A 13,178-nucleotide genomic window follows, 5' to 3' on the forward strand; every position below is an offset into this window, starting at 1 on the left:
TGAGAACACTCTCTCAACCTCAGAAGTGGACAGAATCACTGTTGCGTGGATGGACAGTAATTGAACAAGCTGAGGCTACCTCAGACTCTGTCTAATTCCTGCCTAAAAAAGAGTATACAAAGTTAAAATATCATACTAAAAATATTTTTGGATAGTAAAATTTTAAATCCTGATTATTATTGCTAAAATATTGCACAAACATTCACCTGAATGGAAGTATCTACTGTATCTGCTTCAACATTGAATATGGCTTCCTGTTGTTTGAAATCAAATAAGTTTTATTCCTTCAAGACATACTAATGTTAATGAAATTGCCACTAAACACAAAACTAAAAGAACTGTTTTAACAGTATGTAAGCTGTTTCAACTATTTCATTTACCAGGACAAACATGGAAATAATACAAGTTCAGTTTTAAATTGCTGATGGATTCAAAATGGCGGCCATTTTCGAGTTACAGATTATCACCTAAACGGCACAGTCGTATGAATATCGGTCCCCAAACGCACAAAAATACACCCCATGTAATCCACAGATTGTTGTCTGTAGCAAATTGGGGTATTATATGAAAGGCATGTGAAAAGGAATTGGAAATGAACAGCTTAAAAATTATGAACTTAGAGGCACATACCGGTGCGAAGGGAAGAAATCTATCAGTCGACGACACTTCCTTTCTCGTTTCCTCTTGATTCTTTCCTTGGTAGGCATTGTGATTCATAGGGCGAATGAAACTCCTTTGACTTTGCCCTGGGTTATATACCAGTTTCCTAATCATTATGAAAACAATATCTCGACTCCACAAGGCTACCCCACTAACAATTATTTACATGAGAGGTTCAGTACTCCATGATAAGAGTTAGCACATGGTGATGTAATGCCCATGTTAGTTTTACTGTAAGAGTTATTGTTCTTGGTTGAAGTAGCGCTCAAATGTCAATATGGACACCTCTGATTGGCACATGAATCCCATTCCTTTGTTATATGGCTTGTTGTTTCTAAGTGTTTGCCCTGATGCAGAAACCTGCATTCTAATTATTTCAAGTGTTAAGTGAATTTAAAAGCTTGCATCATTGTTGAGTCAATGCTACTGGGCACAATGTTCAGATAATCTAAGCATGTGATTTGCTGTTGTTTAAAACTACACAGTTTATTGTTTGCCAGTTAACTGCTCAGTGCTGATTAAATACCTGACCTGCTTTACCTTGTTTTTTATCATTATCAAACAATCACAGTTGATGTCTTGATGAAGTCATGACCCCAGGGAGTCTTAAATGTCACATGCAACGAAAAATACAACTTTGCAGATTCCAAATCCTTTTCACATATGCGTACAATAACAAATTATCAGTAATGCGAATTCCCCTTATAAAGTTGAAAAATAACGCTATGAAAAAAAAACTTCTTCTATTTTATATGATGTGACGTTTTGGTATAGATTCTTATACTGATGTCACTCTTGCTTGCTTGACAACGGTATATGAATCCTTACCAAAATGTACAATAAAAGAAGTTGTTATCCAAAAAGTGCCATTCCAACAGATCATCTCATTATGCACAGAATAAAACCCAGCGTATCGGCAAATGAATCAGCCAATGAAAAGTCTTCTTTACACTTATGTGAATGAACACCCACACACTCTGTTTAGGTTCGGCCTCCCATGTGCTACGTTTCGAGTGAACTAAACCAAAGTAGAAAATATTACACTTTTGATTTGCGATTGTACACATAAGATTTGGTTTATTTGCATTATCACAATCACCAGTGTATAATATATTAAATGATAAATGTGTTCTTAAATTATGCTTGTTTTTTTTCGTTGCACATGACCTTTAACTCATGAAGCCCGAGAGCCACGTCACTGCTCAACACCTGGAGCCCCATGCTGATTGCCTGGCTGGCTGTGGCGAGGCTAATTAGGGCTATTCATGCCTGATTTCCCTGGCAGGTGTCGGAGATTACGAGCAAGTCCTGATTGTTTAATTGTTTAATTGTGTTGTAAAGGTATATGTTAAAAGAAAGCAGGAGTGAATACATGTCATGTATGTGTAGCAGGGTCACAATGACAACAGCAAAGTGAATGAAGGGTGTAAGTTCAAGTTTATTCCCAAGTGGATGAAAGTGGCCAAGAATTCACAATAAGCCCTGAAACAATTATAGCAACAATATGATAACAACCTTAGCATGTGTGCAGAACATACATTTTACATCTTTGTATACATAGTCAGTACATTACATGAATGTTAATACAGCTTAGACGTATGAGCGCCCACCACGTTATGTGTGCATTAACTTTGTCAGTGTCAGGGGCAATAACTCATGATATGGCTTAGACAATGGCATAAATGATAACAGTAGTAATAGCTGTATAGTGTACAATATTTACCATAGAGCGTTAACATGAGATGCTGATTCTATGTTAGAATGATATATATATACTGAACATCATTGAAAACGCACCACCTGTAAATTTTGAAATAAGGCAATAGAATCTTTTGGAAATGGAAAATTAATGGTGGGAATTTTGATAATAACACACTAGATCGTAAATAACGCTCTACAGTAAAAAACGGATCGTTCGAACACATCATCGAACACATCACATGAAAACAACAAAATTCATGCACATCACACACGAAGGGCACAAATTGCATGCAGAAAGCATGCTGTTCAGGGGTATAAATGACCTTCGGCACAAAACCGTTCTCATTTTCGCAGTACTTTCGTAAGTAAAGTTTTTTCGCCATGCCAAGATTGTCACCAGAGGAACGAGAACAGGCCTTGGGTATGTTGCAGGTCGGCGCTTCAAGCAGAAACATTGCACGACGATTTGGGTGTCATCATTCGACCATTCTGAGGCTTGCTAACAGATGCCAACAAACAGGAACCAGCAGGGACCGGCAACGCCCAGGTCAGGCACGTGTTACCACCCCTCGTCAAGATCGAGACATTGTACGGCGCCATATTCGGGATCGAACCTTGCCCGCTGCCAGAACCGCCAACGCTGTCCAGGGTCGACGTGGTTTGATCAGCGCTTCCACCGTCCGACGCCGTCTCCGTGCGGCAGGGTTACGTTGTCGACGCCCTTACGTTGGACCCATCCTGACTGACAGGCATCGCCGTGAACACCAACAATGGGCTGAACAGCATCGTGTGTGGTTGTTACGACGTTGGCATGGTGTGGTGTTCTCCGACGAGTCGCGTTTTCACTTGCGAAATGCTGACGGGCGTCTACGGGTATGGCATCGACGGGGTGAACGTTATCATCAGGATTGTGTTGTGCAAACCGATCGGTGGGGTGGGGCAGCATTATGGTGTGGGGAGGGATAAGTTATCACCACAGAACCGCTCTGATTGTTTGTCGTGGCAGAGTGAATGCCGTTTACTACCGTGACAACATTCTTCAGAACAACGTCGTTCCCTTCTTTCACCAGCATCAAGATCTGCACACATTTCAACATGACAATGCACGAGCCCACACTGCACGTGTTTCGATACAGTATCTGGCTAACAACAACATTCCTCTACTTCATTGGCCTGCATTGTCACCAGATTTGTCACCCATCGAACACTTGTGGGATTACATCGGCCAACGCCTCGCACGTCGTCCGCAGATCAACAACCTTGGGGAACTCGACAATGCCTTGCAGCAAGAGTGGAATGCAGTGCCTCAGGACTTTATTCAGAGACTTATCCGTTCAATGAGGAGACGTTGCACAGCTTGTGTTGCTGCTAACGGGGGTCATACACGCTACTGACTTTCCATTTTGACCCCATCTTTATTTCATTGTCAGCTGCATTAAATCTTCACTGTTTTGCTTGATTGTTTTTTGCTTCTTTTCTTTATCAAACATTGGTCTACACAAATATGTAAAATTTACATAGATTGCTCACTTCTGCTCTTAGAAATCCACAATTTTAGGGGTGGTGCGTTTTCAATGATGTTCAGTATATATACACATGATGTAAACAGTGCAGTGCGGCACATTACATACCCTGTGTATGGCACAGAGGCCCGTGTTCATGCCTGGCTGTCATAGCAGACGATGGATTTATGTAGGTATATACTGGAAATAAGATAGATTGTAAAAAGAAACAAACCGATTGGGTGTAAACTATCCATAGAGACAAAATGATAAACCTTGAAAGATATTTCATACACAGTAAAAGCTGAGATTGAGATACTTTACCATTACTTGTGCAAAATAAGGTAATAATACCTGGACGATATTCACACTCAAAGCACACTCAAAGCATACTCACAATGCCTCGTTTTGTTGTTATTTAATGGGATATATGTTTCAAAGGGAACGTATGACACACATTAAAATAGAAACTGTGTGCTTACCAGCGTGGCGCTTGCTCTACACGCCTGCTACCTTGATGGCATTAATTACTAGTGATTTATTTAATATACGTATTTATGTGTTTTAAGATAATAATGTTATGGTTATATTAGATATGATCACAGATTGTTTAAGATAGTTTGTTTACTAACCTGATGACGATTTAGTGCATGTCTAGGCTTTGCCCGTCACACAAGTTTTGTCAGTCCTGTCAGGTGACTATCTGTCCTGGTGTCAGATGTTCATGCATAGAAAAAGCATGCAGGTTTGAATGGACCAATCGTATCGTGTTGTCATGGTTGAGTAAACACTTGATTTTAACTAAGCGATTAAACTTCATGAACTATTCCGGCGCTGATATGATTTGGAATCAAGAATTTGTTTAAAATACATAAATTAATATATATTTTAGTTCAGCCATTGTAGTAAGCTGAAACTAATGTAATATGTTAAGACTTATATTTCCATTGCATGTTTCAGCGTCTGTTAGATGCTGAAATAAATATAGAGAATTAGTGGTTATTTACAATGCTTAAAACTAACTAAAACAGCTAATTATATGTGCACACATACAAATGCACAGGCATACAAAGTATGACCCTGTCACATATGTAACGTTTTACGTAATTTTATTGCACTTTCTCTTGTAGACTTTTGGTGACATGTGTATGTGTATTTTCTTAACACATGTTTGTATTCTTTGTATGTAAGATATACTTCAACAAATTGTCCCTCTCATGTCATTGTGTGAGGTTAAATTGTTCAAAACATCTATGTCAATGGCAGTAAAGAAGAATTTACGCACATGCCTACTAATCTTCTGTGAAAGAAGCGTTTTCGCTGATACGTTGCTGGTGTATACCGAATATTTTAAGGTAAGTACTAATAAGCTAGTGTGTTACGTATATGGAACAGATTCACAGTTTGCCACTTTAGTTCATCTAGATTTAATGCAGAAAATATACGTTATCACATGAACATACATGTATACATATTGTATAATGCTATTCCTTGCACATACATAAGACAAAGGGTCATGGGATGGGCGTCATCAAGTTCCCGAATAGGACGTTTTGTATCTTAACTGTTCAATATAGTCCCTGATTTGTTATCTATGAAAAATTGTATCATGAGATACCTGTCACATAGGAAATGACAGGTGATGGGGTGTGGGCTAAATTTCTGAAGAGCATGTTCGGTCACTAGACAGCTTGGATACAGGTTGACTATTGGTTAGATCGTTGACCAATCGATATGCCAGATTTTGGCTTTATCAAATCTAGCTATTATAAAACAGTCTGTGTATCGTGAACGTACATAATCGAAAGGATGCCTGAAATGTACACGTAGGACTAACAAGCACTTTGACGAGTGTATTTTCTTTCAAGCGCTCAAAGCGCTACAATCCGATTATTTTTACCCCAGATAACCCAATCCAACCATTGAGTAGAGATAGTATTTATTTGCATATACATTTTGTGCACACTGCTTGTACATCAAACATAATGGTTCGCTGAACATTTCAATTTAATCTGCACATAGTTACGAATAAATATCATAATTCAAGTACATGTATTATGGAGTTAAAAAAGTTACAAGATATTGATTTATTGTGATGTATACACTTGTAGTTGAATCTCTCCAAATATTTATGAAGATGGACATACTTATATTTTTTTTTAAAGCAAACAAGGTTCAGAAGATTCACAATGGGCGTAACTTCACAAAACAGGTTGTCCAATGATGTAACAGCGCATTAGTTTGTTTTACACTTGTCACGGGACAAAACTTTACCTGGACATGCTTTCGGCCAGAGTCTGTTATTTTGAGGTTGAAAGAGGTGTTCACATATCTCATTTAGTGTTGTCTGATTGAATGATTATACACATCAATTCCGTAACTGATATATTATCCTCCTTTTATTGACGATGGCTCTGATACACGCGATCATTACACTGGATAAGATAATTACAGAGATCAAATGCAAACGTTTCTTACACAATGCTTATGTAAATTGCATTGAAAAATCACATTTCAGATCAACATGAAACATCTTGAACAAAATGCCCCAGTTACCTTTGTATGGTTTATGTGTACTATATATGTATATTATGAGTACGTAGATGCAAGAGTTATCACTTCATATTCGATTATGTATTATTGTCAACTTTAAAAAGCAATAGTCGCAAATGAGTTAGGTCTAAATTAGTAATTGCTATTTATGTCTACGATTCATTATGTGAACTATTACGAGTCAATGAATGATTTTATTTAGAAGAAGTTTTTGTAACCTTGTCATCGTTAATTCAATCAATGTGCAAATATAGTGTCTTAGTATTCACTCCCAATGACGAGTAACAAACTCTTACCTCCTGTAACAACATCTCATAATCCCCTTTCTCGCAGACATGTGTTCATTTGTCTGTATAAGCCCCCAACATTGCAAGCACTTGTTATCAAAACACATTAATAGTTTTTCTGATTAACACAGAAACTAACCTCTCTCGTAAGAAAAGCTAATCTTTGATCATTACTGCTAAATTGATTGAAATAATAGGTACAGTACGAATTTAAAATGTAAAACGCATATGCGAGTCTCTCACTGAAAGAGAGGTGCTTTTTATTACCCCCAATATGCGGCTCTTGCTGTGAGAAGCAAATTAATTTGCCACACATACACGTCTCTTGGCCTTAATGAGTTAATGACTCCTAAATGTCCATGTCTAGGGCAAACACTGGATGTCCCTACTACTCGTATTACATATGGCAATATTGCTACAGGATGAACTCAGTCATACTACAGTGTGTGGCTTTAGGGAGACTCTATGAAACCTCTCACCTTAACTATATGTATATATTCTCATCGTCTTTATGGTTTCTGATATCCATAAACATTGATTGAAAAATTTAGAGTTTATTCAAGCTGTATTTGTGAGGCAAGTGTGCACCCCAGGCAGTGTCTGTCTGCCATTTCAAGGCCTATCTAGGGACCATCTACACTGTCGACACTGTCGGGAACAATTACTGTGAGATAGGAGATACCTGTGCTGTACACACAGCTATTGTTACTGTTGAAGTCACAGGAAAGGCACCCAGGAGCTCATGCCCAACAGTCACCAGACTAGTACACCAAAGTTATCTCTGTCAGGGGTCTCGAGAATACCTCCCTCGTGGGTTTATATGGTTGTTTTAACATGGTGTTGAGACTGGTTCCATGGCAGTTGGGATAGATCTGCAATCCTGAACCAGTTTGTTGTTCTTTGATCTGTAAAAGGTAATTTTTTCTTCAAACAGATTCGTCTACAGGATGGTCATATGTATTGCACTACCTAGGTTAGAATGTCCAAATGTCATATATATCTCATGTAATGTCCTATAGACTGCAGAGTCCATGGTCAGGAGATGCAGTAGTCCATTATGACATAGAACCCTTTTCTAGTGGATATATGACAACTAGCTACTGAGTACCATTACCTCCCAGGAGGAGACTTGAGTGTTAACTTGACCAGGATATGTGTGATCTTTAGCCAGAGCGACAGGTTTGTGATATACTGACTATGTGTTGGAGTCTTGGAGGGAAGGGCAAGGAGGTCCTGCCTTCAGTTGTCTCACCAGTAGTATTTGGACAGGCAATATATGATTTATATTACCCTTGTTGAGAGCATTTATTCCACCACTCTGGGAGTCATATTGGACAATAAAAGTCACATTATGGATTTCCATATACAGAATGTTGAAACCACCTGCTTACTCTGACGGCTGCGGGCTGACCACTTCGTTTGTTTCATTGTAGGTGGCATTGTTTTGAATTGTCCTCACATAAGGCTACATGTGGTAACATCTTTGAAGGTGATTTTGAAGTGTCAGTACATTGCTAACCTGTGCATGATGGACATTCGAGATTCATGAAAACACAAGATGCATGGACCACTGTGTCAAGTCTGGATTAGATCTGGTCTTCCATAACCAGTGCTTGTAGTAACAGGTGACTGTAGATTGATTGGTCAAACACTGTGTCCTTGTTCTGGAGGAAATCTAATTGTCTTTCTCACTCTTTCACTCTCTCTCTCTCTTGGTTGACAATGGATTGTTTTCATCGTATCCCAGTTGTGTATCCCAGTGCTGTTAATCACTGGATTGTCTCCTTTTTCCTTTTCTCCAACCCTCTTTAATTAACCTCAAAGGAAGTCATGTTCATTACCGTTTTCAGTAATGAAAAGTGTTCATTTTTTCCTGTTTTTGTCATTGTCATGAAATAGGTTTACTTCTAACACCAGAAACACCAGGGACCCCCCTGGATATGGACACAGTGTTCCAAGTGGGGTCTGGTGTTTGTCATTGCATGGTGTGTTAATGTTTGTGTCTCACTCCTATCATGTAGAAGTGGATTTGTGTCCTGTGTTCATATTACCCTGACTTACACTGCCTACAGATACTGAGTAAATGGTGCAGGCACTAGTATGTCTTGTACTCCAGTCTTCTGTTCAAATTAAGTAAGTTTACAGATCCAGTATTGTGGTCACAGTGCATTGTTGACTGTGTACTGGCAACTCTGTCTGTCGTACAAATGTCTTTGTGGCTTTCTAACTCTCTGACCTGCCTCACCTGCATGTTGTTACATGCTCTCAGAATCTTCTTGTGATACCCTCCTACAAACTGAAATCTTTCGGACACCGCAGCTTCTCCTACACAGCACCAGTCCTCTGGAATGCTCTTCCATGTGACATCAAAGACTCTGACAGTTTTGATAGTTTTAAAGCAAAATCCACCTTTTCTCAGTATACTTCACATGATTTCACCTATCTTCATCTTTGTACATAGTTTTATTCATTTTCTGTGACGCTTTGAGCATACCTAAGGGCGTGGAAAAGGCGCATTATAAATGTGCATTATTATTATTAACTCAATGTATCGATCACTGTGTATTGTTGACTGTGTATTGATGATTGTGTATTGGTGACTGTGTATTGATGATTGTGTATTGGTCACTGTGTGTTAATGACTGTGTATTGATGATTGTGTATTGATCACTGTGTATTGATGACTATATTGCAGGTTGATGGTGAGGCAGGGGAACTAGAAACCATGTCCTGCTATGATACCCTGGGGTACAGGAGCACCCCTAGCCGCTCCCCCTTGCGGGCCGTCCATGACTTGACAACAATGTACCCTGACTCTGACAGCGGTATCAGGTCAGTAGCCACTTGTCAACTATGTAAGATGTTGTCAGAAGGCACTTATCACCTGTGTGGTTGTCATTAGGCATTTGTCAAGTGTGATATGTTGTCAGTAGCCACCTGTCACTAGTGTGAGGTGTCAGTAGCCACTTGTCACCTATGTGAGATGTTGTCAGTAGCCACTTGTCACCTATGTAAGATGCCAGTAGCCACTTGTCACCTATGTAAGATGTCAGTAGCCACTTGTCACCTATGTAAGATGTCAGTAGCCACTTGTCACCAAAGGAAGATGTCAGTAGCCACTTGTCACCTATGTAAGATGTTGTCAGTAGCCACTTGTCACCTATGTGAGATCTCAGTAGGCAGTCAGCTGCTTTGAAATGTTGTCAATAGCCACTTGTCACCTGTGTGAGATTTTGTCAGTAAGTGCATGTCACCTGGGTAAGATGTCAGTAGGAACTTGTCACCTGTGTAAGATGTTGTCAGTAGGCACTTGTCACCTCCTGTGTGAGATGTCAGTCAGCACTTGTCACCAGTGTGAAAATTTGTCAGTAAGTGCTTGTCACCTGTCTAAGATGTTGTCAGTAGGAACTTGTCACCTGATGTTCTCTGTACCAACTTGTTACCTGTTGTGTAACATGTTGTCAGTGGGTACTGGTCACCTTTGTGCTAAAGCCAGTATCCACTTGTATGTGTTAGCTGTTGTTAGTAGGCACTTCTCATGTGTATGAGAGGTTGTCAGGAGGCCCTTGCCACCTGTGTGAGATGTTGTCAGTAGGAACTTGTCACCTCCTGTTTGCAGTAATTTCATTTGACACTTGCCGCCTGTGTGAGATGTTGTCAGCAGGCCCTTGTCACCTCCTGTTTGCAGTAATTTCATTTGACACTGGCCACTTGTGTGAGTTGTTGCCAGTAGGCACTTGTCACCTCCTGTTTGCAGTAATTTCATTTGACACTGGCCACCTGTGTGAGAGGCAGTTGTAACCTTCTGTGTGTGGTTTTGTCTCCTGTGTGAGATGTTGTCAGTAGGCACTTGTTACGGCTTGTGTGAGATGCTGACAGTAGGCACATGTCATTTTTGTCAACTTTTTCAGAAATCTTTGCCATCAACACAGAATGATATACATTTTACATAATTTCATCATCCTCTACTTTCTCAGCTCTACATTCCGGACTAAATCCCGAGTCTTCACAACGGATGATTTTTCAATGGCTCCTACCAGACTTACAAGGTCAAGGTCAATGTCAAGGCTGAATACCAGTAGCCGAGATACCTCCCCAACTGGAAGTATGGTGTCGCTGACAATGCCCGCAGAATGCTCTGTCCGCAGTCTCCATGACAACCTAGAAGACAGTGAGACACGGAGGTCTGTCCTGATGCACAAACTGAAGGAAGCTCAGGAGACGCTATCAGTGAGTACCTTTTGTGCAGATAGATTGGTGATAATGGATGGATTACGAGTGTCTAAGTTTGTACCTGTGTGGATGGATTACATGTGTCTAAGTTGGTACCTGTGTGTGGATAGATTGCTAGTGTCTAAGTTGGTACCTGTGTGAGGATGGATTGCTAGTGTCTAAGTTGGTACCTGTGTGGATGGATTGCTAGTGTTCCAGTTAGTACCTGTGTAGATGGATTTGATAGTCCATCTATGTGGTTGGCTTGCTAATCTTGCTTTCGGTATCAGTGTGTCAAAAGATTCCTGTTTTTGTTGCAAGCACTTGCACATATCCTTGAGTACATGGATGGACATAAACCTTTGTGTATGGTATTCATTTCTATAAGATGATGCCCTAGTTCACATCACTGTATGGTGTGTATGATTGCCACCTTCATCAGACAGAGTTCCTTCTTGTTGTACGTCCTTGCAGCTACAGAATGTTTGAGTGTTGTCCTTATCTTCACCCAACCACCATATTGTTGTACATCCTTGCAGCTTCAGAATAGTAGACTGTCCAAGATAGAAACAACAGCCAAGGACAATGCAGTGATTGTAGAGGACCTGAAGTTTAAAGAAAGAGTAAGTATTTGTTCGAGTTGCTACATGGTTATATTACACCGTCACACATCCTGTACTGCCAGATGTTGTTTCATGCATAGATCGAGATCATCACTATACCACGAGTACTCAGCTGTGCACATTTTTAACCTTCTGGTGATTCAGTTGAAACATAACCAGTCCATGTTTTCAAACAAATTAATAACAACGTTTGGAAGAATTATGTCTTCGACTGTCACTTTGTCAGTCCAGTATTGCTCTATTTTGATTACAAAATGTATTGAGTGTGTTCAAAATATTATTATAGATACCAGTTTGATACAGCAAGATGTTATGGTTGCATGTTTTATGTATGAAACTATTTTACAAGTCATAATTGAGGTTCCTGTGTTAGTGATAGCAAAAACTACAACAAATATAGCTTTCAGTGAGTCAAAGTATGGCATTTATGATGAGTGTAGACTGTTTGTCATCCAAAGTATATTTCAAGGTGTCAGTTGTGATAATCTGATTGAAGTTGTTGTAACTAGCATGGGTCTGCCCATAAATTCTCACACATTATTGCTGCATTTAGTATAAAAACATTGAAGGAAATTTTGAATGTAATTATGCAGTGGACACTTAGTTTGACAAGCATGATTTCGTATTAACTCTGGGATTTTTTGATGTGGTATTAATGTTGTTACATGCTCACTGTAAATTTTTGTGTGGATGTATACACCGGTATAGTACATTGCAATACATTGCAGGTCTAAATAAATTTCTTATAGTGGAGTAGTACTGTGACTTACTCTGACACCTGTGTTTTATGTTCAAGGAGTACCGGAAGAAGATCATGAGTCTGGAGAAGGCAGAGGAAGAGAAGGAGGCTCTTCAAATGGAGAACATCCGACTACGCCAGGAGATGCAAGACAGGTGAGGACACGCTGTACACAGGTCACACATTAGGTGAAGATCCTCGGAGGGATTTTGAATGAGATGGAGTGGCTTACAGTGACTTGGAGGCAGCTATAAATAAACAAGAGTGGTTGATGTGGTGGAGTTGGTGAGGAGCCAAGGGTTAGGGGCAGTGAGTTGGATGATCTGGGTAGGGCACAGGTTAAGGTGACATTTAGAGCTTAGGAAGGATGGAGACATTTGGTTGGACATGGAATGCAATAGAGAGCACGTGGCTAAGAAACCCTGAAGTGGTTGGGAGTGGTTTGAAGAAACCAGGCTGAATTGGAGAGAGTCCTTGTAGAGACTTGGAATGAATGGAGGATTGTGGGAGAGACTTGGAAGGAATGGAGGGGCATAGGAGAGAGACTTGGAAGGTATGGAGGGTCATGGGAGAGACCTGGAAGGAATGGAGGGGCATTGGAGAGACCCGGGCGGAATGGAAGAGTGTAGGAGAGACTTGGAAGGAATGGAGGGGCATAGGAGAGAGACTTGGAAGGTATGGAGGGGCATGGGAGAGACTTGGGAGTAATGGAGGGGCATTGGAGAGACCCAGACGGAATGGAGGGTCATCGGAGAGACTTGGAAGGAATGGAGGAGTGTGAGAGAGACTTGGAAGGAATGGAGGAGTGGAGAAAAGACTTGGGTGTGAGTGGAAGGAGATTAGAGGATCAGGGAGGGACTTGAAGGACTGCTGAGATAGTCATGTAAGGCAGAGTGAAAAT

General features: G+C 40.2%; 1 protein-coding gene across 2 annotated transcripts in view; it reads left to right on the top strand.

The window, feature by feature from the left end:
* Positions 1–13,178, top strand: part of LOC137277321 (myosin-9-like) — a 74,652-nt gene that overhangs the window by 15,459 nt on the left and 46,015 nt on the right. For both annotated transcript variants that reach the window (XM_067809004.1, XM_067809003.1), the window contains exons 3-6: positions 9,399–9,535; positions 10,681–10,933; positions 11,455–11,538; positions 12,335–12,432. In XM_067809004.1, coding sequence (XP_067665105.1) covers positions 9,429–9,535; positions 10,681–10,933; positions 11,455–11,538; positions 12,335–12,432 — 542 coding nt within the window. In that variant the 5' untranslated portion in view covers positions 9,399–9,428. The remainder of the gene's footprint in view (positions 1–9,398; positions 9,536–10,680; positions 10,934–11,454; positions 11,539–12,334; positions 12,433–13,178) is intronic.

Source organism: Haliotis asinina, chromosome 3 (genome assembly GCF_037392515.1).
Source record: "Haliotis asinina isolate JCU_RB_2024 chromosome 3, JCU_Hal_asi_v2, whole genome shotgun sequence".
NCBI lineage: Eukaryota > Metazoa > Mollusca > Gastropoda > Lepetellida > Haliotidae > Haliotis > Haliotis asinina.